The following is a 25,423-nucleotide window of genomic DNA, read 5'->3' as shown; positions in this document are numbered from 1 at the left end:
ACCACCCACAAGCATGGAAAGTGGACGCCCTCTCTTTCAGCTGGAATACTCTAACAGTGTATGCATTTCCACCTCTTCCATTAATGACCAAGGTCTTACTGAATGTCAGGACAGAGCAGCCAAAAGTGATTCTGATAGCTCCGGACTGGCCAAGACAGCACTGGTACCCACTGTTAAGGAGCATGTCACGCACGAAACCGTGGCCTCTACCACAATGGCCACTTCTTCTGACACAGCACATTTACAAAACTCTGCACTCCAGCCTGAAAACCTTGCAGCTGACAGCCTGGAGAATACCTTGACTCCTCACCAGGATAAGCTATCCAAGAGAGTGAAGGATATCATCATGGAAGCTCGCCGGCCTTCTACAAGAAAGGCATATTCAGCAAAATGGAAAAGATTTCGCACTTGGAGCACCACAAAGGGCCCAGATGCGACCGTGATGAACATGGCATATATCCTGGAATACTTGGCAGAAATGCTCCATAATGGCCTTTCTTACTCTTCCATAAAAATTCATGCTTCAGCAATTTCAGCAGAATACAATACTGATCCGCCTGTCTTCCCTCATCCTCTCCTAAGGCAGTTTCTAAGAGGAATTAAAAACATCAATCCTCCAAGGAAACCACCAGTGCCTACATGGGACCTTAACTTCATGTTGGAAAAATTAACTCTACCTCCCTTTGAACCAGCAGCATCTTCAGAACTACAGTTCCTGTCTTGGAAGACTGCCTTCCTTCTGGCCATAACCTCAGCAAGAAGAGTATCTGAGTTGCAGGCCCTCATGGCAGTACAACCATTTCTTATTTTTCATCAGGACAGAGTCTCATTGAGAACCAATCCTTCATTCATGCCAAAGGTGGTATCCAGGGTCTCATTGAACCAAGCTATTCACCTGCCTGCCTTCTTTCCAAATCCACAAAACAAAGGGGAGAAACTTCTGCACACCCTGGACATTCACAGACAGTTGCGCTACTACTTGGACAGAACTAAGACTTACAGAAAAACTGACCAGCTGTTTGTAGCATATGCTGCTGGTGTACAAGGAAAAGCAATTTCCAAACAGACAATTTCAAAATGGATAGGGAATTGCATTCTATTCTGTTACTCTTTTCATGGCAAAACTGTGCCAGCTAACATTAGACCTCATTCCACCAGAGCCACAGCCACCTCCACAGCCTTCCTAAGAGGGGTGGCTACCAAGGACATTTTAGAAGCTGCTACATGGAGCTCCTTGCATACATTTTCCAAGCATTACAACTTACCCTTGTATTCCAGATCCAGAGTAGGCTTTGCTACGGCAGTCCTGCAGGGCATTTTAGCTACACCATCCTTTTCTTAGATCCTACCACCCCCAGCTTGGCTATGGTATTATACCCATATGTAAGGACTGCAGATGCATCCTTGAAGGACATAGTACAGTTTTGTACCTACCATAAATGTAGATGTCCGATAGGTATGCATCTGCAGTCAGGTTTGCCCTCCCTCCTTCCCCTCTGTGGTATTTCTTGGGTACTTATTCCTGTTATAGCTAGCTGGGGTTATCTATTATGGTGTATTTGTTTTATATTACTGTGCATGTTTGGAATTTTTTGCATCTCTCCAAATTTAGCCTTTCTTAGAGGGCACCTGACATCTGGGGCAAGAAAAACTGAGGAAGATGGCGTCGGCTGACGTTTTTATACCCCAGGCGCTCTGACGTCGGGGAAAGGGCGACATCAGCCGACGCCGGACCCAGACTTTGGAATCCGGCCGACCGAAGGGCTGCCTGAGGCAGGACAACCCATATGCAAGGACTGCAGATGCATACCTATCGGACATCTACATTTATGGTAGGTACAAAACTGTACTTTCCCCTCTCACAGGTGAACAGAGAAACTTCCCTCTATCCAAGTAAGGTATGGACAACTCAAACTTGTAACACGGCCCTGAATTCAGCACTAGCCTGAAAATTGTATTATATTAGCTTAGAAAGGCGGGAAACAAGAAATGTATTTATTTTTTTGAAAGGTTAGGCAAAAACAGTAAAAAGTACACTTTTAAAACAGCTTTAAACGACTACAAGCGATCAGAAAAGGCTATCGCACTTTAGTGTGTAGCCTACAACAGTCAAACAATTTATTTAAATAAAAAACTTTTTAAAAGTGCAGGCAGTCAAATAAATACAATATGTGAAAAAAACGAGCTTTTAAATCACAAGTGCTGGAAATTCAGCATTTAGGAGGCTAACAGTTAAGTACAGCAAGAAAATACAGAAAACTGATAATCACTCCAAAGTCTCTCTTAAACTAGAAGGCTTATATCAGTTGGACAACTTCCCGACTGGTCAATAAACTACAATTCCTGGGCCAAGAACCACTCCTCTTGTGGTAGTCAGGCTACCTAGTACTTACCACTCCCACTGATAAGCTAGAAGGCTGCACTCCAACACAAAGGCTTGGGGAGCTCAGAAGCTTACAAACAGTCCTGGATACAGCAAATCTGTACCTAGACTAGACTAGTTAAGAGAAATGTGGGGATCAAGCGCAAACACGGGTTTTAAAACCAGAAAGTTGAGAGAGATGGGGGAAAAAAAACTGCCCAAACGGCCAATAAACTACAATTTCTGGGCCAGAACCACTCCTCTTGTGGTAGGTAGGCTTACCTAGTGCTTACCACTCCCACTGATAAGCTAGAAGGCTTCCCTCAAAATGCTTGCAACTAGGATTGTGTCAGCATGATTTTTTTTTATTTAAATGTATAATTGCTTATGTCATAAGTGATGGTTTAATAAAGTTGTTTCGTTTAAAAAAAAAAAGGGGGGGGGTCAGGAATTTAATAATTTATGTAATATCGCTTAGGTTATGTGATATAGCAATATATGTGAAGTGTTTGTTAATTTCAATTAAGTACAATTTGATTACTTTTGCATAGATGTAAACTTGCCAGTGTCACAAGTGCTTCAGTATAGGTATTTAAAAAAAGGGACTAAAAACATTTTCAGTGCTTATACCTTACTATCCTTATCCATGCACCAGCTCCCACTTTCTCAGTTTTACATTATTTTTTGTCTAGTCTCTTCCCACATATCCTTAGCTGCCGTAACAGAAGCCATTGAAATCTGTACTCCTGAATATTTCATCTTATGTCCCCATAAAAGGGTACAGCTGAACAAGTCATGAGTAGGTACATCATTTATGGCTAAACTTTATCTTCATTAATTTTATATCCTGAAAAGACTTTAAACTCGAGTGTGTTTCTAGTGCTTAGGTTGTTTCACAGAGCCAGTAGGTGCTTCTTTACCTTCTGACCTGTAATGCTTAAAACACCTGTCTGAAGTCCTGACTTATGCCTCTGATAAGGATTGTGCATTGGTTACTGCAGCCTTCCTGTCTGTAGACCCTCTTGATTTCCATTCCTATGGTCAAGCAACTCTTGAAAGGAGTACTTCACTTGTCCACCAAGGTTGCCAGAAACCCCCTTCCTTGGAATTTGAATTTTCTGTTAGACTAATAGATTCGGTCTGCTTCAACTCTAAAATTTCTGTTGTGGAAGAAATTGTTTTTGATGGTTTTACCATAGCAGGAATAAAAAGGACAGGATGACTGTGATCCACTAATTTCTTCCTTTATACCTGGAAAATGAGGTAGACCAGACGTGATGGCTGATCATTTGTTGGCAATGGAATATCTCGTGAACAAGCATGTAAAACTGTATCACACTGCATGAAATATTCAGTCTCTAACTCTGTCTGCTATCAATTTGCCACGTAGCTCTTTCTATTAACAAATATCATGTTTGTATAACAGTCATTTGATTATTATCTCTTTAATAAACTGTGCACTTTTATCAGGGTTGTGGCTGAAAAGGATCTCTGTCACTTGCCCAGTAAATCAAATAATCAAATCAGAAATAAAATTAAGAAAAAATACTGCTGCCGTTTGGTCTTGTTTCTTCAGCCCATTGCCAGTGTTCTCTTGTTCTATTGGGGAAGGGGTCTGAAGCATTTGAAGGCGGTGACTGCTTTCTGATAGAAGTAGCAGGATATGAGCAGTAGAGATGGGCAGTGCTTTCCTGATGCCCCATGACCTCCCCAACAGACTACCTGAGAACTGCTAGGCACCATCCTTTTGAGGGTATGAAGTGGCCCAGAGCCTGCCTATTCTCCTAGGTTTTGCAGGCACAATTGGTGTTAGACTTTCTCAAAAAAATAAAAAAATAACTGCAGGTTTTCTGAGTGGTATCCTGGCATCCTTGATGTAGAGGGAAGGCTAGCTCCTCTATGGGAACACCTAAAGATTTCAGATTTGATCCAAAAGGACAGCTGTTTTTGAATTATACTGTAATGCTAATTCTGATTTTTGAACATGTACTGTTAGAGGCTGCGTGTGCTCGCCTAGCTATACTTAACGGACCTCAAGCTGACCACTTGTAGCAGTGATTCTAATTAAAACCAAAATCCCTTCCTTTCCTGGAGGTCCTTATAGCCCAAGGTAATTTGTAAGAATTTACAGCGCATAGATCATTATCACAAAGAGCTTGTACTCTTTCAGGACATTATAGATTGGATCAAAGGGCTATCTCAGCATTGGTCAGCATTGACATTTCAGAGGGCTATCTCAGCATTGGTCAGCACTGACATTTTTTTATCCAGTTGAAGAAAGCAGCAATTAAGTCTGTTGTGTGATCTGCAGCAGACATATTTCCATGCACAGGTCTGCTGGTGTCCATTTGCAGGAAACTGCGATATCAATCTTGAGCATATGAAGTAGACAACCTGAGGGCTGAGAATGTCAGCGCTAGAAAGTTAGAGGAAGCCTATTACATAATTTTTATTGCACCACTACATGGTGACACAGTATGCTTATTGCTGGCATAGCAGCAGAGTTTGGCAGAGGGTTGTAGTTTTCATTAAAAGCTGTGTAGGGCCGCAGGTTTCCTCCTGTGGTTCTGAAGGAGGGTCTGGATTTCACTAGCAGTTGTGAAGGGAGAACATAGTTAATGCCACTGATCCTTTTTGAAGGAGAATGATAGATTCTCCTTAGTGCTGTGTATTGGAAATAGATTGGTTCCCGCTGTGGTGAAGTAGAATGGGAGTTCCAACAGTAACTACATTTGGTTGCCTGGCTGTATGAAGGAATGTTAAGCCTGTACTAGACAAGCTGCTACCAGAATGTGACAAAGCAGAACTTCACAGGGTGCCTTCATTTCCCACTGCAGAGCCGAGCCATTGCAAAAAACAGAACTTCCCAGAGTGCCTCCATTCCCACTGGTGATGATAGTCTCCAACCTTTGGGGTGATTAGCTGACTAAATGTTGAAGCAAACATGAAAGTAAAAACTGTGCTCTGGTGTTTGAGAGTCACCTTCCCACATTAGCAGTCTTGCTTGTTACACTGATGGTAAGGAATGCATTTAAAGCTGGAGCTGGGGGTTGTACACTGCAGGGAAGTGTTATGCACCCCCCCATGGAGGGATGCATTGAAGAGCAGAACCCCACCATAGTGCTTTCCATGGTATTTTAGCAGCACAGGAGCACATTTATAGCATTGTGTGATTTCTTTTATAAGATTTTTACATAAATGTATTGCAGAAAATGTGTTTATTCATTTTGTAATAATGCTGTGTACATAAACACTTTTTGTTTCAGTAATGCATGTTTTCCTTATGTTTGCAGGAGCCTGGTGTGCCTTGTCCAGTCTGCAGGACGACTTTAGCATATGATCTTCCATCCCTGCTGTCTGCTTCACCTCCACAGCTTCCTTCAGTAAGTGCAGCCCTTCTGAGTATGAGCAGGAAGTAATGGGCCTGTGCTCTGTAATGACTGCAAGCCTGCATTAGTGTTTGTACAAGTTTTATCTAACTATGTATGCACTTTAGCTGTGAGGGAGCTAAACCACTAGAGCTCTCTGTTACGTCCTGGTTACAATTATATGGATAAATCTCATGTTTCTAAGAAATGTAGTGACACCATTGCATTGAAAGTTGATGTTACAGGTAAAACTTGTACAGCTGCATGATATTCAGATTCCTAAACACCGTTATGACCATGTCACCCTAATAAGGTCCTCTTTAGGCTCTGGTTATATCCCTCTTTCATTGCTTTTGGTATGCACTGGGGTATATTGACTGAATGAACCCCAGTTCCACAGGATGCATGAAATGCTTGCTGATTTGCAATCTGTCCACAACATCCACAGATTTGCAATGTTCCTAGTTCTCTGACAGGGATGTATACAGTTCAGAGGTTACTAATAACTAGCCCACATCATTCAGGTCTACTTCATAACACTGAAATTTCATAACGTTGAATTTCATAACATTGAGACCATAACATCGAAAACTCAGAACACTGAAAGTGAGCTTCCAAAAAAAAACAAGTAAAGAGCCCCTCCACCTACAACACCACCTAACAAACGCACTTTTCTACTATGATGTTCATCGTGTTTCACTGTTGCAGTCATTACAATTGGGTTATCCTGCCCCCCTGCAGAAACTTGGTGTAAGTGGAGAGGATGTTATTTTACATATGTGTTGTAGTTTTCAGTGTTATGAAGCACACTTTCAGTGCTCTGTATTTTCAATGTTTTGGGTTTTCATTGTTTTGGGATTAAATGATGATCTTCGTGTTTCACTGTTGCAGTCATCACTTGTGGGTTATTCCTGCTGGGTAGCCCTAGGCCGGCCCGAGTACCAGAGTAAAGGTTTTCCCCCTGCATCGGCTGTTCTGTGAGTGTGGCTCACGTCAGGTCATTCGGGCTGTAAAGGGAGACAGCCGAAGCCATTACTTCAGTCTTTCTTGCCGTGGAGCCCGAAGCAGAAGCAGTTTTCTGAGCGAGTCAGTCAGACGTTGCCAGAGTGAAGACAACCGTCTAAAGAGAAGTACCCCATTGAGGAATCTTTTCTTGCCTTAAACTGATGTCAGACAAAGTTAATAACTGTCTCATTTGTTGAAAGCAGATCACACACCAAGACTTGCATTCTCTCTGCATCACCTGTTTAGGCCCAGACCACAACATTCCAGGGTGTCTGTTCTGTGCCATCTTTATGCTCGCACTATAAAGAGAAGAGCTGATGTATTTTAGTCTGTCTTTCCAGCAAAGCGAAATGGCGTCTGTCTCAAGCAGTTACTGATTTTCCTAAGAAGAAAAAGGACAAGGACAGGCCTCCGAAAGTTAGTCTCTCTGACGACCCCGGACTACAGTCCACCTTTACTCAAAGCAAGGTTACAGCTGAACTCAGTAAAGTGCCTTCGCAGCCCCTGATGACAGCCGACGATCTGCTGCAAGCCTCTACCGAGACCCATTCGGAGTCTGGCACACCACCAGATCAACCTCCTCCTGCCGAGATGTCATTTGTTCTCATGTGGTTGGATCTGTTACCGCTTTGCAGGCACCTCCTTCCAACAGCCCCCGCAGACATCCAAAGTCAGGATTAGACCGATGACAACACCACCAGTCTATGTATAAGGCTACTGATCCAGCTAGGCCCAAGACAAAATCTACCCCCAAAAAGATCCCTTTGCAGGGCCCCAGCCACTGACCTTCTACTACCCAGCCAGCCCTCAATCACAGCAACTTGTTAGAATGACAGAGGACCTGATTACTCTGATCAGGGGTAGACAGCCTCCCCCTCCCACACCAGCCAAAAGAAAGAGACCCCCCCCCCCCCACAGAGATCCTCACTGACTGAGTCAGTGGATTCAGATCTAGAGGAATCTGACATGGAAGACCAGCCCTTAGCAGCATTTGAGGACTCTGATGCTAATGATCCCATTCCAACTGGCTCTCCCCAGAGGACCTTTCCTTTAGGGAAACTCTAAACCCTCTCAAAGAACATTTTCAGTGGGGAGGCCCAGGACTACCCCCAGTCTAAAGAGAGACTCAGAGAATTTCTAGATCTGCCGCAGCATAAACCTCCAGCTATCCCTCCTATCCTGGATGTAGTAGAGGATGTTTTCCTGGAATCTGCTCTCTCTCCAGATTATCTCCCTCCAGCACCCAGAAAACCATAGATACTACAGCGTGCAAGACTCTCAAATACCTTTTTAAAAACCCTACTGCAGACCCTGAAGTAATTACTCAGGGCCTTAAGAGAGCTACAGCAAGTTCTTCCAAAAAACCCATCCCCACTGACACAGCAGAACTCTAGACAGGATGGGTAAAAGGTTTACACCTCTGCCACTTTGGCTGTGAGGGCATTAAACTGTCAATTTCATGTGATTAAATTCCAGCAGAATGTGCTTGAACTCCTTAAACAGAAAATATCTGCCTTGCCTGGCAGTAACACTACCAGAGAACTAACAGACCTCATACAGTCCAGCTCTCAGTAAAGCACTCTTTACATTGTGGTTATGATGCCTTAGAAGCCTCTACCAGGGCTGCAGCTACCGGATCAGTTATCAGAAGGCACACCTGGTTAAGAGATCAACCTTTGCCTGACCAGGTAAAATCCAAGATCTTAGATCCCTTTTTGGATAAAGAGCAATTGTTTGACCCCCAAGGCCTAGGAAGTCATTAAGAAAATGGAGAACAAAGCCATGCAGACTGTCAAGGCACAGCCTGCAAGCTTCAGCAGAAGCTACCCTACCAAGCAGTGGTCCTTCTCCCTCTCAGGCTAAGCCAGTACAGAGAAAGGGATACAGAGACAGAACCCCTAGGACGCAGGCCCACAGCCAACATAGAACTAGGCAGTGGTCCACTGCCCCTCCAAGGCAGGGGAGTTCTAAGCTCACTTCCTTCACCAGAGACTCGCAGTGACTCCCTTCTCTTTCCCTCTGCCCCCTAGGTCTCCAGACAAGCTAGGAGAAAGACTTTCCCTCTTTGTAGAAAACTGGCAGGCCATCACCTCAGATCTGTGGGTCCTGAAAAATTTTACCAGAGGGCACAGATCCTATTTCAAAGAAAAAACAAGGTCAGGTTGCCCAGACATCAGAAGCTATTCACCAGATCCAAAAGCTTTACACCCAGGGTGCTGTAGAACCCGTGCCCAAGGAACAGACCGGAAAGGGATTTTACTTGACTGTTTCTGGTTCCCAGAAAAGAAGGCACATGGCGCTCTGTCCTAGAACTCTCTAACCCGAATCTGTCCCTTCTGGTTCCAAAATTCAAATGGTTTACACTACAAATATTTTTGCCTATGCGTCTACCACAAGCCTGGCTAGTGACACTAGATCTGAAGGATGCCTACCTGCACATTCCTATCAGAGTTCTGCAGGATGTACCTAAGGTTCAGAGCAGGATCCCAACACTTTCAGTTCTCTGCACTGCCCTTTGGCTTATCCACTGCTCCCACTTTCTTTACAAAATGCTTGGCTCCAGTTATTGCTTACTGCAGAGAGAGAGTGCCATACACATCTACCCCTATCTAGACAACTGCCTCATTCAGCCAGAAACCAAGGAAAAGTTCATAAAGGATCTCTCCTTTGTGCAGACCCTACTGACCTCACTGGGGTTCACTATCAACATGGAGAAATCCCAGCTGCTACCCACACGGAGGTTTACCTTCCTGTACACTCTGCTAGACACCCCCCCCCCCGAAACAGACCTTTCTGCAGTCCAACAGCTAGCACACAAGACCCACCTCACAGCCAGGAAGTATTACAAGCTGGGACTGCATCTCTTAGCTCATTACCTCCCAGGGAAGCAAAACACCCTGGCAGATAAATTAAGCAGACAGATTACAGACCCCCACAAGTGGCATTTGCACAGGGAGACCGTCCTACAAATCACTCAAATCTTGGGGGACCAGAGATGGAGCCCTCTGCAAGCCACCAGAACAGTCAGCTGGCCAAATTCTGCTCAATACAGTTTCACCCAGAAGCCTGGATGGAGGATGCCCTACGCCGTCCTTCCAGTGGGGCAGCCTGTTTGTGTATGCCTTTCCCCCACTTCCTCTGATACCCAGGGTTCTATTCAAGATTAGCGAAGAAAGACCAAGGTCTAGCCTGATTGCCCCAGCTTGGCCAAGGCAGCACTGGTACCCCATGTTCCTCAGCTTGAGCATTCACCCTCTGTTTACCCTGCCGTCCACCGCAGACCTGCTCACACAAGGATGGAAGCTCCTGCACCCAGCCCTTGCCACTTAACAGCATGGCTGATTCCTCAGACATTTAATACTGCAGCCCTCAGCAATCGGATATTAGACATTATTAAGGAGGCTCGCAGACCCAGCACCAGAAAATCTTATTCCTCTAAATGGAAGAGATTCACCTGCTGGTGCTTCACTAGGAGCACCCCCAGCACTAAAGTCTCTTTACTCCTGGTTCTGGACTACCTGGCAGAGCTCCTCCATAAGGGTTTGTATTACTCCTTTATCAAGACTCATGCTTTGGCTATCTCAGCCTATGTCCAGGCAGATCGGCCTTTATTGTCTCAACACCTCTTGAAACAGTTCCTCAGAGGGGTGGCTCTCATCAGGCCACCGAGAAGGCCCCCTGCACCAGCTTGGATCTAAACTTTGTCCTGGAAAAGCGGACTCTACCCCCTTTTGAGCCAGCTTACTCAGCAGATCTCCAATACCTTTCTTGGAAGACTGCCTGTTTGCTAGCCATCACTTCTGCTAGGAGGGTTTCTGAGCTCCAGGCTCTTATGGCTACTGAACCCTTCATCTTCCACGCAGACAGGTTCTCTCTAAGAACCAACCCCTCCATGCTCAAGGTGGTCTCTGATGTAACCCTCAACCAGGCCATACAACTACCTTCCTTCTTTACTAAACCAACAAATAGAGGGGAGAGAATTCTGCACATCTTGGACATGCACAGACAGTTGAAATTTTACCTTGCAGGACCAAATCAATCAGGAAAACGGACCAACTCTTGGATGTTCATCGTGTTATACTGCTGCGGTCATCACACTTGGGTTATCCTGCCGTCAGGCAGTTCCCGCAGTCGGCCGAATCCCAAACTCTTGGTCCGGCATCAGTTGTCGTCGCTTCCTCCCTGACGTCAGTGCGACATAAGAGGCAGCCAACGCCATTTTCTTCAGTCTTTCTTGTCGCGCAGTGCCCGAAGCAGAAGCAGTTCGCTAGTGCCGGTTGGCCAGCTCCTGTGATTTTCGTATCGAATTTCAGCCCGAATTCTTCTCTAAAGCTAAATAACCCATTTGGGATTACTGGGAAAGTTAATAATTGCATTTCTTGTTGGAAGCAAGTACCTCATAAGGATTTTCATTCTTATTGTATTCCTTGCCTAGGCCCAGACCACGACGTCTCTGGTTGTCGGTTTTGTGCTAGGTTTAACAGACGTACAATTAATCGTCGGGCAGATTTTGCCCGACATTATTTTGGTAGAAAATTTAACTATAGCATGTCGTCGGAGCAACCGACATCAGCAATGATTAAAAAACGCAAGGATAAGGATAGACAACCAAGGCCAAGACCAGATACCAAGGCCTCGGCAAGGCCTGCCGCTGGTTCTCCAGTTTTCTGCGAGGCGCCTACGCAGCCCCCGACTACCGCTGATTTAGAAATTCAGACGGCCTCCCAGACCGAATCAGCTGGGCCTCAGGAGCCGGTTCCATTACACCCCACTGACGCCAACCCTGATGGTGATCTGGAGGTTGTGGACAGGCCTTCGGTTTCTGAAGGTGTCTTCAAACCGACAACTCTCTCTATTAAGTCTTATGAAAAACTTAAAACTCCCTTAAAAGTTAGAAGACCGGGTCCACAGACCCCTGCACAGGCCCCTATGCCTAAAAAACAGATGCTTAAGATGGCTGAGGATTTGATTACTCTTATCAGGGGTTCCCAACCCCCTCCTGACAAAAGGCCTAGGTTGGAGGAAGATTATCCTTCCTCTGACCAAGCATCCATTTCCTCAGCTTACTCTGAGGACCAGGATTATTCCTTCCCTCCTTATGAAGACTCAGATGCTGAAGAGTCCATTCCCTCTGTTTCCCCCCCTGAAGACTACTCTTTTGGGGAATCTTTACACACCATGACGGAACACTTCCACTGGGAAGGCCAAGATTATTCTGACTCAAAGAAAAGACTCCGTGAGTTTCTTCTTCTACCACAGCATAGACCCCTTGCAATTCCTCCTGATTTAGACATTTTGGATGATGTTTTCACCGAATCTAGTCTAAACCCAGATTTTTTACCTCCTGCACCAGCTAAGCCAGACAGGTATTACCGAGTTCCTGACTCTCATAAATTTTTATGTAAAAGCCCTGCTGCAGACCCAGAAACCATCTCCCAGGGTCCCAAAGGGGTTAAGGCCTCTACTGTTAAGAATCCACTATCTTCTGAAAGAGATTCCAGAGCATTAGAAAGATGGGGGAAGAAAGTGTATACGTCTGCCACTTTAGCTATGAGGGACTTAAACTGCCAATTCCACATGCTAAAATACCAGCAGTACTTAATTACACAGTTAAAGCAGAAAATTATCCCTCAGACAGATCAACCTGATTTCAAAGAGATTCAGGATTTGCTGCATGCAGCAGAACAGGTGGGAAAGCATACCTTACAGTGTGGTTTTGATTCTTTGGAAGCCTCATGTAGAGCAGCTGTCACAGGATCTGTAATACGTAGACATGCTTGGCTAAAAGAACAAGCATTACCAGAACATGTTAAAGCAAAGTTATTGGATGCTCCATTGCAGAAAGATGTGTTGTTTGGTGTCAAAGCAGAGGAAGTTTTAAAGAAAATGGAAGAAAAGGCAAAATCTATGCAGACAGTTAAAGATTTTTTTACAGGTACCTCCTCGTTTCAGCAGAAACTGGCCATCACAAAACTGGTCCTTTCCTGCATCAGACAGACCCCAAAGGGGTAAGTACAGACGCCCAAGGGGCAGAGGTCAGCCACAAGGTTCTTTCAGGCCTAGACAATGGCATACAACAACTCTGAGAGCTGGAGACGAAAGATCTCAACCCTTCAGGAAACAAACACAATGACTTCCCTCTTCGTCTGCCAAGCAAAAATGCCCTGGCAGCACCTTTGGGAGGGAAACAGGCTCTATTTCCACAGAATTGGTGCATCATAACAAAGGACAAATGGGTTCTGGATATTATTACCCAAGGCTACAGATTCCATTTTCACACTTTACCAAGGGTGAGAGGCATGCCAAATCTGCCTCCAAACCAATGGGCAGAGGCACAAACACAAATTACAGCTCTCATGGGTATGAAAGCGATTCAAAAGGTACCTACAAAGGAGCAAGGTCAAGGATTTTACTCTACTATTTCTAGTACCAAGAAAGGACAAAGCCTGGAGACCCATTTTAGACCTCTCAATTCTAAACTCATACCTGGAGGTACCCAAATTCAAAATGCTCACACTACAGCAGCTTCTTCCCATGCTGGGCAAGGAGTCTTGGCTGGTAACGTTGGACCTCAGAGGCATACCTGCATGTCCCTATCGGACAAAATTGCAGAAGATACCTCAGATATTTGGTAGGTGCAACACATTATCAATTCTCTGCTGCTCCCAGAGTATTCACGAAATGCCTGGCATCAGTAATTGCATACTGCAGACAACGAGGAATCCAAATTTATCCATATCTGGACGACTGCCTGATTTAAGTGGACAGCAGGGACATTCTACTGCAGCATCTGGAGTTTGTAACAAAGCTACTAAGTTGCCTAGGGTACACAGTAAACAAAAAGAAATCAAAACTAATACCTTCACAAGAGATAATATTCCTGGGTGCCAGTTTAAATACAACGGCCCAGATGGCTTATCTCACGCCAGACGGACAAAAGCATCTGACTCAATACTTCAAAAAGATGGCAACTTTTACCCAGCTCACTGCAAGGAAAATCCTGCAGGCATTGGGGTTCATGGCATCCTGCATTCAACTAATTCCATATGCAAAGCTGCATATGAGGAAATTATACTGGTACCTGAAAAGTCTATGGACTCAACACAGGCACAGCCTGGAAACAAGTATACCTCTCATTCCCTGCCTTCAAAAAGAGTTTCTATGGTGGGCTTAAGCATGTCAACTAAACAAGGGTCTCCCTTTTGTCTTGCCTCCAGCAAACCAAACTATGACAACAGATTCTTCAGACTTGCGCCTGGGGAGCACACATGGCAGGACAGTGCATACAGGGCAAATGGTCTGCAAAACAAATGCATCTACACATCAACCAAAAGGAGATTAGCTGTGCAAAATGCACTGACAGCCTTCAAGGACCGCTTGCATCCAGGACAACTACTAAGGACAGACAACACCACAGTTATGTGGTACATAAACAAACCGGGAGGAACACACTCCTACCCCTTATGCAGACAGGCAATGACCCTGCGGAACACAGTATTGACTTACCAAGTACAACTGCAAGCACAATTCCTGCCAGGAAAGGAAAACATATTGGCAAACAAATTAAGCAGAAATATTGCAGATCCTCACGAGTGGAGACTACACCCACAAGTATTTTCAATGATAATTCAAAGTTGAGGACGCCCAGACATATATCTATTTGCCTCCCCCAACAATTGCCAACTACAAAAATTTTGCAGAAGGACTTATCATTCCCTAGCCTGGAAAGTGGACGCCCTATCATTCAGTTGGAGAGCATTGACAGTTTATGCCTTCCCACCACTACCTCTATTAGCCAAGGTATTACTGAAAGTCTAATCCGAGAGACCACAAATTATCCTCATTGCTCTGGACTGGCCACGCCAGCACTGGTACCCATTACTAAGGAACTTGACTCAGTCCTCCATGGATCTTACCTCAATTTCCACATCTGCTGACTCAGCAAAACTCTCAGATCCTTCACAGTCAGCTCAGGACTTAAAATTTAGCTGCATGGAGAATACCTTGAATTATCAATCAACACTTCTTTCAAAGGACGTCCTGAATGTCATTTTGGAGGCCAGGAGGCCCAGCACCAGAAAAACTTACTCAGATGGAAAAGATTTTGTGCATGGAACCAGGCTAAAGGCCAAAATCCTTGGATGCCAAACATTCCTCAGATACTGCAATACTTAACTGAGATGCTACACAAAGGCCTTTCTTTCTCATCCATTAAGATCCATGCTTCAGCCATTTCAGCTCAGTATAATACGGATCCTCCCATATTCTCACATCCTTTATTAAGGCAGTTCCTCAGAGGGGCTAAGAATATAAGACCACCCAGAAAACCCCCAACTCCAGCTTGGGACCTCAACTTCATTTTGGAAAAATGAACACTGCCTCCTTTCGAACCAGCCTTCTCAACAGAACTAAAATACTTGTCATGGAAAACAGCTCTGTTGCTGGCTATCACCTCAGCACGCAGGGTCTCAGAACTACAGGCACTTATGGCAGTAGAACCTTTCATCATTTTCCATCAGGACAGAGTCTCTCTACGAACTAACCCTACCTTTATGCCGAAGGTAGTATCCAGTGTGGCTTTGAATCAGACCATTCATTTACCCACCTTTTATCCAAACCCCCAGAATAAAGGAGAAAGACTCCTTCACTCTTTGGACATTCATAGACAGCTACATTACTATTTGGATAAGACAAAGACCTTCAGAAAAACTGACCAACTCTTTGTATCCTATGCTGCAGGTTCACAAGGAAAGGCTATTTCAAAACAGACCATCTTCAAATGGATAGCACATTGCATCCGCTTTTGCTACTCGCACCATGGGAAAGCAGCACCTGTTAATATTAGGTCCCATTCTACCAGGGCTACAGCAACCTCAGCAGCCTTTCTCAGGGGGGTTCCAACCAAGGACATTCTGGAGGCAGCTACTTGGAGTTCAGTGCACACCTTTACCAAGCACTACCACCTTCAATTATACTCTAAAACCAGAGCTGGTTTTGCCACTGCAGTACTGCAGGGCATCCTAGCTTCGCCTAACCCAGTTTAGTACCAGCCACCCATCCATAGCTTTGGGATTCAACCCAAGTGTGATGACTGCAGCAGTATAACACTATGAACATAGTACAGTTTTGTACCTACCATAAATGTAGATGTTCGAGGTGTATATACTGCTGCAGTCCAGGTTACCCTCTCAGCATCCACACTACTTACCAGGGTTTTAGTTATAATACCATGTGCATCAATCATTTGGATGTTTGTCTATATGGTGTATTTGCTAACAGCTAGTACTATTGTTTATCTACTAAAGGTATTTTTGCATAGCTATTTGTATTGCCTTCCTATTTGGGGGCACCTGACATCTGGGGCAAGAAAAACTGAAGAAAATGGTGTTGGCTGCCTCTTTTATACCCCTGTCGCACTGACGTCTGGGAGGAAGCGACGACCGACGCCGGACCAAGACTTTGGGATTCAGTCGACTGCGGGACCGCCTGACGACAGGATAACCCAGGTGTGATGACTGCAGCAGTATGTACACTCTAACATCTACATTTATGGTAGGGTACAAAGCTGTACTTTTCATTCACCCCTGGGGCAGAGGGAAACCCATTACTAAGCAGACAATTTCCAAATGGATCTGTCATTGTATACATTTTTGATATACCTTCCATGGAAAGAGTCCTCCCAAAACAGTCTAATCCCATTCCACAAGAGCAGCCTCAATCTCCACAGCCTTTCTGAGGGGGTTCCTACCAGGGAAATTCTTAAAACCGAGTGAGAAGATGACAAAACAGTAAAAACTAAATGAAAACTCCAGCCAGCTAGAACTTCCAATGAGTGACCTCCCAAACCTCCTGTGACAGAGGCACATGGAATATATGCAAATGACCCTTGTGAACATAGTGTTTCAGCTATATGGCAATTCTGATTGCCCATGACTTTTATGTTTGAAGTAATTTTAATGGACAATTTCAGGCCAATAAAGCCAAACCCCACTAGCTATAGATATGCATATTTCGGCCTTATGACCTTATCAGCAGAGCACAAGCAGAGTGTTTGACTAAGCATAAGAAACACAGGGTTGTTATACCCAGCTTTCATTTAGATTTTACCAAGGAAATTCTGGAAGCTGCTACTTGGACATCTATCCACACTTCAGCCACTACCAGCTTGCTACTTTCTCTAAAACCAGGGCAGGATTTGCATCTGCAGTCCTGCAGGGCATGCTAGCATCCCCATAACTGTGCACCTTTCCTCCACCCACGTCCCTTGCTTAAGGATTCTTCCCACAAGTGATGACAGTGAAACGTGAAGAACATAGTACAGTTGTGTACACGTACCATAAATGCAGATGTTCAAATGTATTCACTGTTGCTGTCTTGTTTCCCTCCCACCCACCCCCTTTTTCTTTACTGTTGCATACATCTTATCTGAGGCTCCAAGACCTTTAGGAGCAAGAAAAACTGATGCAATGGCGTCGGCTGTCTCCCTTTATAGGCCTGACAACCTGACGTCAGCCACACTGACAGAATAGCCGACGTAGGAGGGAAACCTTTACTCTGGTACTCGGGCTGGCCTAGGGCTACCCAGCAGGGATAACCCACAAGTGATGACTGCAACAATGAATACACTCTAACATCTACATTTATAGTAAGTGTACACAACTGTACCTTTTGGTCTCAATGTTATGAAATTTCAATGTTATGGAGTAGACCCCATCATTCTTTTCAGAAGGGAGATCTGAATGCAGAACTTAAGCTTTGTTCACTTGCCACTTTGTTTCCATGAGCTTTGAGAGGCAAGATTGAGTGACGAATGGAGGAAGGGTGCCCGGGATGGCCAGTGCAAACTCAAATGTATGTTTGTCCCAAGACTCTTTTCAGCCATGTAGTGAACCACATGACTAGACTGTTTAAAACACTGCACTTAAACTGAATACTGTAGCTGAGTTGGGACTGGTTTGAGAAAATCTTTGTTTCCTTCTTGTGTTATTGCTCAAATTGGACACTTTGGTTGACTGTCATTAGTCTGATCAAGGTTGCCAGTTTGGTTTTGAAGGTATGATCTTGTGGTGTCAGTGTTAAGATCATCCTATTCTGACGGTGTGATTATGCTTATTCATAAGTCTGTTATAATGATGGAGTGTTAGTTTTTAACATTGTTGCATTCTGCCAGTGCGATTATGCCTATCTATTAACCAAAACGGTTTTGTCTGCCTGGAAATGTAGGCAGTCGCACACTTAGCTGACAACACAGGTGCAGCAGTAGAGGATGGCAGAAAGTGTCTGACAATGGATTTTGAAAAGCAACCAAGTAGATAGAAAGGTTTCAATGGACATTTATTAGAGAAGTATTGACTAATCCACTTGGACCACGGCAGCTGTGGCGTGCAGTATCTGTTATGGAGAGTGAAACTGACATCAGCAAAGCAGGAAGAAAATATGGGCATAAATCACTGCTGCAGCGATGATCAAGGAGCCCAGCGAAAGGTTAGTGACTGCAGAAACAGAATGCTGGGGTGTACTAGGAAGCAAAGTAGTAGTGCTTACACTGTCTTAGGCTGTGGTCAGCCCACACCATGAGTACTGTGTGTAGTTCCAGAAACCTGCCCAGGTTGTGATCAGACCACACCGTGAGTACTGCATACAGTTCCAGGAACATGCAAAGGAGGCAACCAAGCTACTGAAGGCAGTCCATTTAAAAGCCATGTGAAAAGTGTGGGGGATGGAAGAGACTGTACATGAGAGAGAAGAAGCTTAAAGCTCTGCTCACTGTAGGGTAGAAGTGAAAGATGAATAATATTGTGGAAGACATTAGGGAGATATGGAGAGGTCATCTGGAACAGGGAACGGGAAGCAGAGGCATAAAATCGTATGGAGAAACTACTCCCTAGAGCTCCAAAAGTACTACTTGGAGAGGGTTGTGGGCCCCTGGAGTGTACTACTAGAATGAAAGTTGGAGAAGGCAGCCTACAAAGGCATTCAGTAGGGGCACTTGACAGATGGAGAAAGGATGAGGGAAAAGGTAGGGATGAAGGGAAGTGTAAAATGTTAAATGCACTTAAAGGGTATGCGAGAGAGCTTGATGGCAAGATAACAAAAACTTAACATAATGCTTCATTTTATTAACTGCGCAAGTGAGAGCGCTATTACTCAGGCCACAAGGTCAGTGGTCTGTGTGTGGTTTGCTGACAAGTGGTTGAACATTTATTTCGTCTTCCAGAAAAAAAGCCATTATGTGCTATAAGCTGGCTTTTTTTCCATGTTAGATCACAGTTCAATGGAGATTGGTGAATTTTCCCCTTTCCCCACAAGTGGAGTTGGAATATATAATTAGCAGGAGGTCTTTGGGGGAGGTGCAAAAAAAAATTGTTCTACCTTTTTTTTTTTTTATCAGCTGCTGTTCGACTAGTGTTCATTCACTTAGTGTTTGATAATTTAAGTTTATTTTTATATATATATATATGTATATATATGTGTGTGTGTGTAATATATATATATGTGTGTGTGTGTGTGTGTGTGTGTGTGTGTATATATATATATATATATATATATATATATATATATATATATATATCTATAATGTAAATATAATGCACATATTTAAAATACCGAATGGCAAACTATCAACCGCGAAAGGCCAGTTGCTGTAAAGTGGGACTGGTGTTTTGCCTTTTCCCCACTTTATTGTTGCCTCTGGGTTGTTGTGTATGTGATTGTGTGCACGCGTGTGTGTATGTATATATGTATGTATATCTACTTCATATGTTCGACTGTTCAAAATGCCGACTTTCATATGGCCGAGATTATATGATCGACATTTGAAATGTCGAACATATGAAAAACAAAAGTAAAAAATAAACACTTACCTAAACACTGCTAGCAGGGGGGCAAGCCCCCCACACTCCCGTAACTTAAATATACCAACTCCAAGATTGTACTACAGTGCTGGAATGGAAGTATTTCCTTTCCGCACTGTACGGAGATGCCGGTTTCGTATGGTTGACATTTCAAATGTCTATAATATGGTCTCAGCCATATGAAAGTCAGCATTTTGAAATGTCGACCATGTGAAGGGGACCCATAGATATAGACATATAGATAGAGAGAGGCATAGAGACAGAGCGACGGAGATGGACAGAGCGACAGAGACAGCTGTATATATGTATATGTGTGTGTGTGTATGTATATATATATATATATATATATATATATATATATATATATATATATATATATATATATATATATATATATATATATATATATATATATATATATATATATATATATATATATATATAATCTAGGGTTCCCCTTCACAATCCCAAATTACTGAATGCTCGAAATTCAATAAATCGAGACTGTAAAGTCGAAAATGCAAAAGCACGAATCTGCATAAGTGCGAATTTAGTAGGGGGTGTGGGGGTGCAGGGGGGCTTGCCCCCCTGCGTACATGTAGTGTAGGTCTTGTAGTTTTTGTGGGTTTTATGGTGTGCCTGTTGTGTGGTGTATGTGTTCTGTATGTTCATGTTTTTTGCTTGTGGGTTTTGGGATTTTTGTTGGTTCGACTTTATAATTTCGAGTTACTGAATTTCGAGCATTCAGTAATTCGATATTATGAAGGGGGAACCATATAGATATGTATATATAGATATATATGTATATATATATATATATATATATATATATATATATATATATATATATATATATATATATATATATATATATGTTAAGTTGTCAATCTCGCCTTCATTCTTGCTGGATGGGTTCGGAGCCGATCCTCGGCTCCAACTCGGCACTTGCTTTAGCTCGAGAACTCCTTTTACCAGCTCGAGGCAACCCTATATCCCATGATGCAAGGCGGAACTACCTCAGATCTCGTTTGCCGCTTAGCGAAAGAGGTCTCCTTTGCCAGTTGAGGTAAGTTTTTCTTAGTAAAATAAGAAAAAGTGTAGTTAGGAGTTGTTTTTTCCCTTTTTTAGTGTTAGTTTAGTCTATAAACTAATTACAACCCACCCTTTCCCTCTTTTTCAGTCCTTTTCTAAACTTTATAAGTTAAGTTACAGTAGTTTGTTAGGCCTAGTTCCCTTTTGGTTATCCCTTCCTGTGTGTTTGTGTAGGGATTAATTTGTGTGTTTGTGGGGACTGTTTGTGTTTATCCTTTTTAGGATGTCTAAAGAAGGCAAGGTCTCAGGCTTCAAGAAGTGTGACCAGTGCTGTCAGAAAATGTCTCTGACAGGCGGTCACACTTCTTGTGTATTGCCTGGGGCCTTTGCACCTGCAGGACTCCTGTGGGTGTCATGCTTTAGCCAGAGTCCTGCAGGAAAGGAGGAACAAGCTTATCCTCCGAGGTTTACTTAAACCTGAGGGTTCTCCTCCTAAGTCAGGAAAACCTCATAAGCCACCGAAGGCTCAGGCTTCTGTGTCCAAGCCTCCTCCGGTGGCCGGCTCACGTCGGGCCGACATCGGCTCGGCTGGAGTCGATACTGTTTCTTCGAGAGTAGTGGGTTGGTGCCGGCTGGCTCCGATACCCTGACTACTATTGGCCTTGTCGGCTCCAGCTGGAGCCGACACATTATCCAGCATCGGGCGAGATATCTCGGCTCCATCTGGAGTTCAAGGGACTTCGGCTCCGATGGTTTCGACCCATAAGAGATCCCGGTCCCCTTCTCTTATGAGTATTCACTTTCCGGCTCCGGGGTCTCCTCTTTTATCGAGCGGAGCCATCGGAGCCGATCTTGAGATCTTCCAGGCTGTCTGACCACGATTTGGAGGTGGTGGCAGGCTGTTGAAGTCTCAGGCACTGGCCCAAATGCTCCATAGCCCATCTCAACAGACTGTGGCTATAACCCTCATTGAGCTTCCTCCTCCGACTCCTCACCAGAGTTCGGGCCGGAGTTTCGGGACAGCGACTGTTTGATGCCGGAGCCGATACATCCTTCGGCTCCGTCCTCGGCTCCGATCTCTTCCTTGAGACCTTCCTTGGAAGGATCCGGTCGTCGGAGTTTCCACTGTCGGCTCCGAGGCGGTAGTGGCATCGGACCCTTGTCCGACCCCGCTCTCCTCGGGGCTTCGGCTTTGGTAAGCTTCGGCACCGACATCGGCCTCGAGCCTTCTCTCTCTTTGGAGCTGACCATTCCTGTCTCTTCGGGCGGGTGTGTTCTGGTCTCCGGGAGAGGAGCCTTTGAGTGATGAGGAGTGTCTGGCCTCTGAGCCAGGTCAACGGTCCGTCCTCTAGCTCCTCCTCATCAGTGCCTGCAGATGCCTCTTGCCAGCCTCTTGCTCTCAGGCCCAGGGATCCATCGCCCCAGGTTTCCCCCACTGGGAATTTCCTCCTCTTCCGAGGTTTCTCCTGACCCTGCAGGGAACCTCGGAAGAGGGCGTGTCAGAGGAAACACACAGACTCCCGGAGTCTACTACATCCGATACCGACTTAGATGAGTCGGAGGGTTCCCCGGTCCCCTCTGAGGATGTCTCATTTTCAGACATCCTTGAGCTCCTCAAACAGAGGGGGAATTGGCCCTCCATTGACCCCTCCGAGGATGAGTCGGTATACCTGGAGGCTTTGGATCCCGACCTCCACCTCCTGGGTGTCTCCGCCTTCGACCCACTTATGCAGGTAGTGGCACGGAAGGCGTGGCGGCTCAGATTCTGTGGAACCTGTCCCCAGGAGACCATCCAATTCATCACGGCCCCTTCGGATAAGCAGTTCCTTTCCAAAGGTGTTTCTGTAGATGCGATGGTGGTGGCTGCGGCCACTAAGAAGGAGCTGGCGGATCCTTCAGTACCTGTCCATCCTCCTAATAAGGATTCTAGGACCATGGACAGGTATGGAAAGCGGATGTTTTCTTCAGCGACCTTTGCTATCGTTAGCTGAATTACCTTTGTCACTTCACCAGGCTTTTATGGGGGACCCCTTTAAAAGGGGCGGTTTCCTTCACCAACACCCCTTTTGGGAATTGGTTCGGTAAACTTTGTTTCGGACCTCAAAAGGTGAAGGATAAAACTTTTGACCCCAGGGGTGGGGGTTTTGCCAAACATTCCTCAATACTGCAATACTTAACTGAGATGCTACACAAAGGCCTTTCTTTCTCATCCATTAAGATCCATGCTTCAGCCATTTCAGCTCAGTATAATACGGATCCTCCCATATTCTCACATCCTTTATTAAGGCAGTTCCTCTGAGGGGCTAAGAATATAAGCCCCCAAAAAACTCCAGCTTGGGACCTCAACTTTGTTTTAGAAAAATGAACACTGCCTCCTTTCGAACCAGCCTTCTCAACAGAACTAAAATACTTGTCATGGAAAACAGCTCTGTTGCTGGCTATCACCTCAGCACGCAGGGTCTCAGAACTACAGGCACTTATGGCAGTAGAACCTTTCATCATTTTCCATCAGGACAGAGTCTCTCTACGAACTAACCCTACCTTTATGCCGAAGGTAGTATCCAGTGTGGCTTTGAATCAGACCATTCATTTACCCACCTTTTATCCAAACCCCCAGAATAAAGGAGAAAGACTCCTTCACTCTTTGGACATTCACAGACAGCTACATTACTATTTGGATAAGACAAAGACCTTCAGAAAAACTGACCAACTCTTTGTATCCTATGCTGCAGGTTCACAAGGAAAGGCTATTTCAAAACAGACCATCTCCAAATGGATAGCACATTGTATCCGCTTTTGCTACTCGCACCATGGGAAAGCAGTGCCTGTTAATATTAGGTCCCATTCTACCAGGGCTACAGCAACCTCAGCAGCCTTTCTCAGGGGGGTTCCAACCAAGGACATTCTGGAGGCAGCTACTTGGAGTTCAGTGCACACCTTTACCAAGCACTACCACCTTCCATTATACTCTAAAACCAGAGCTGGTTTTGCCACTGCAGTTTTGCAGGGCATCCTAGCCCAGTTTAGTACCAGCCACCCATCCATAGCTTTGGGATTCAACCCAAGTGTGATGACTGCAGCAGTATAACACGATGAACATAGTACAGTTTTGTACCTACCATAAATGTAGATGTTCGAGGTGTATATACTGCTGCAGTCCAGGTTACCCTCTCAGCATCCACACTACATACCAGGGTTTTAGTTATAATACCATGTGCATCAATCATTTGGATGTTTGTCTATATGGTGTATTTGCTAACAGCTAGTACTATTGTTTATCTACTAAAGGTATTTTTGCATAGCTATTTGTATTGCCTTCCTATTTGGGGGCACCTGACATCTGGGGCAAGAAAAACTGAAGAAAATGGTGTTGGCTGCCTCTTTTATACCCCTGTCGCACTGGCGTCGGGAGAAGCGCGACCGCCCGGACCAAGACTTTTGGATTCAGTCGACTGCGGGACCGCCTGACGACAGGATAACCCAGGTGTGATGACTGCAGCAGTATGTACACTCTAACATCTACATTTATGGTAGGGTACAAAGCTGTACTTTTCATTCACCCCTGGGGCAGAGGGGAAACCCATTACTAAGCAGACAATTTCCAAATGGATCTGTCATTGTATACATTTTTGATATACCTTCCATGGAAAGAGTCCTCCCAAAACAGTCTAATCCCATTCCACAAGAGCAGCCTCAATCTCCACAGCCTTTCTGAGGGGGTTCCTACCAGGGAAATTCTTAAAACCGAGTGAGAAGATGACAAAACAGTAAAAACTAAATGAAAACTCCAGCCAGCTAGAACTTCCAATGAGTGACCTCCCAAACCTCCTGTGACAGAGGCACATGGAATATATGCAAGTGACCCTTGTGAACATAGTGTTTCAGCTATATGGCAATTCTGATTGCCCATGACTTTTATGTTTGAAGTCATTTTAATGGACAATTTCAGGCCAATAAAGCCAAACCCACTAGCTATAGATATGCATATTTCGGCCTTATGACCTTATCAGCAGAGCACAAGCAGAGTGTTTGACTAAGCATAAGAAACACAGGGTTGTTATACCCAGCTTTCATTTAGATTTTACCAAGGAAATTCTGGAAGCTGCTACTTGGACATCTATCCACACTTCAGCCACTACCAGCTTGCTACTTTCTCTAAAACCAGGGCAGGATTTGCATCTGCAGTCCTGCAGGGCATGCTAGCATCCCCATAACTGTGCACCTTTCCTCCACCCGTCCCTTGCTTAAGGATTCTTCCCACAAGTGATGACAGTGAAACGTGAAGAACATAGTACAGTTGTGTACACGTACCATAAATGCAGATGTTCAAATGTATTCACTGTTGCTGTCTTGTTTCCCTCCCACCCACCCCCTTTTTCTTTACTGTTGTATACATCTTATCTGAGGCTCCAAGACCTTTAGGAGCAAGAAAAACTGATGCAGTGGCGTCTGCTGTCTCCCTTTATAGGCCTGACAACCTGACGTCAGCCACACTGACAGAATAGCTGACGTAGGAGGGAAACCTTTACTCTGGTACTCGGGCTGGCCTAGGGCTACCCAGCAGGGATAACCCACAAGTGATGACTGCAACAATGAATACACTCTAACATCTACATTTATAGTAAGTGTACACAACTGTACCTTTTGGTCTCAATGTTATGAAATTTCAATGTTATAGATGGGAGCCCATCATTCCCTTCAGAGGAGATCTGAATGCAAGAACTTAAGCTTTTGTTCACTTGCCACTTTGTTTCCATGAGCTTTGAGAGAGGCAAGATTGAGTAGCCGAATGGAGAAGGGGT

At 44.6% G+C, this 25,423-nt stretch overlaps 1 protein-coding gene across 1 annotated transcript in view; it reads left to right on the top strand.

Moving 5' to 3' along the window:
• The window catches only part of RNF25 (ring finger protein 25), a 370,335-nt gene that overhangs the window by 253,204 nt on the left and 91,708 nt on the right, over positions 1-25,423 (top strand). Inside the window, exon 8 of the mRNA XM_044086615.1 lies at positions 5,656-5,745. Within this exon, the coding sequence (XP_043942550.1) occupies positions 5,656-5,745 (90 nt within the window). The remainder of the gene's footprint in view (positions 1-5,655; positions 5,746-25,423) is intronic.

The sequence above is a fragment of the Protopterus annectens genome, chromosome 10.part0, assembly GCF_019279795.1.
Source record: "Protopterus annectens isolate FY-2018-M chromosome 10.part0, PAN1.0, whole genome shotgun sequence".
NCBI classification, from domain to species: Eukaryota; Metazoa; Chordata; order Ceratodontiformes; family Protopteridae; genus Protopterus; species Protopterus annectens.
This window is presented reverse-complemented; position numbering and strand designations above follow the sequence as displayed.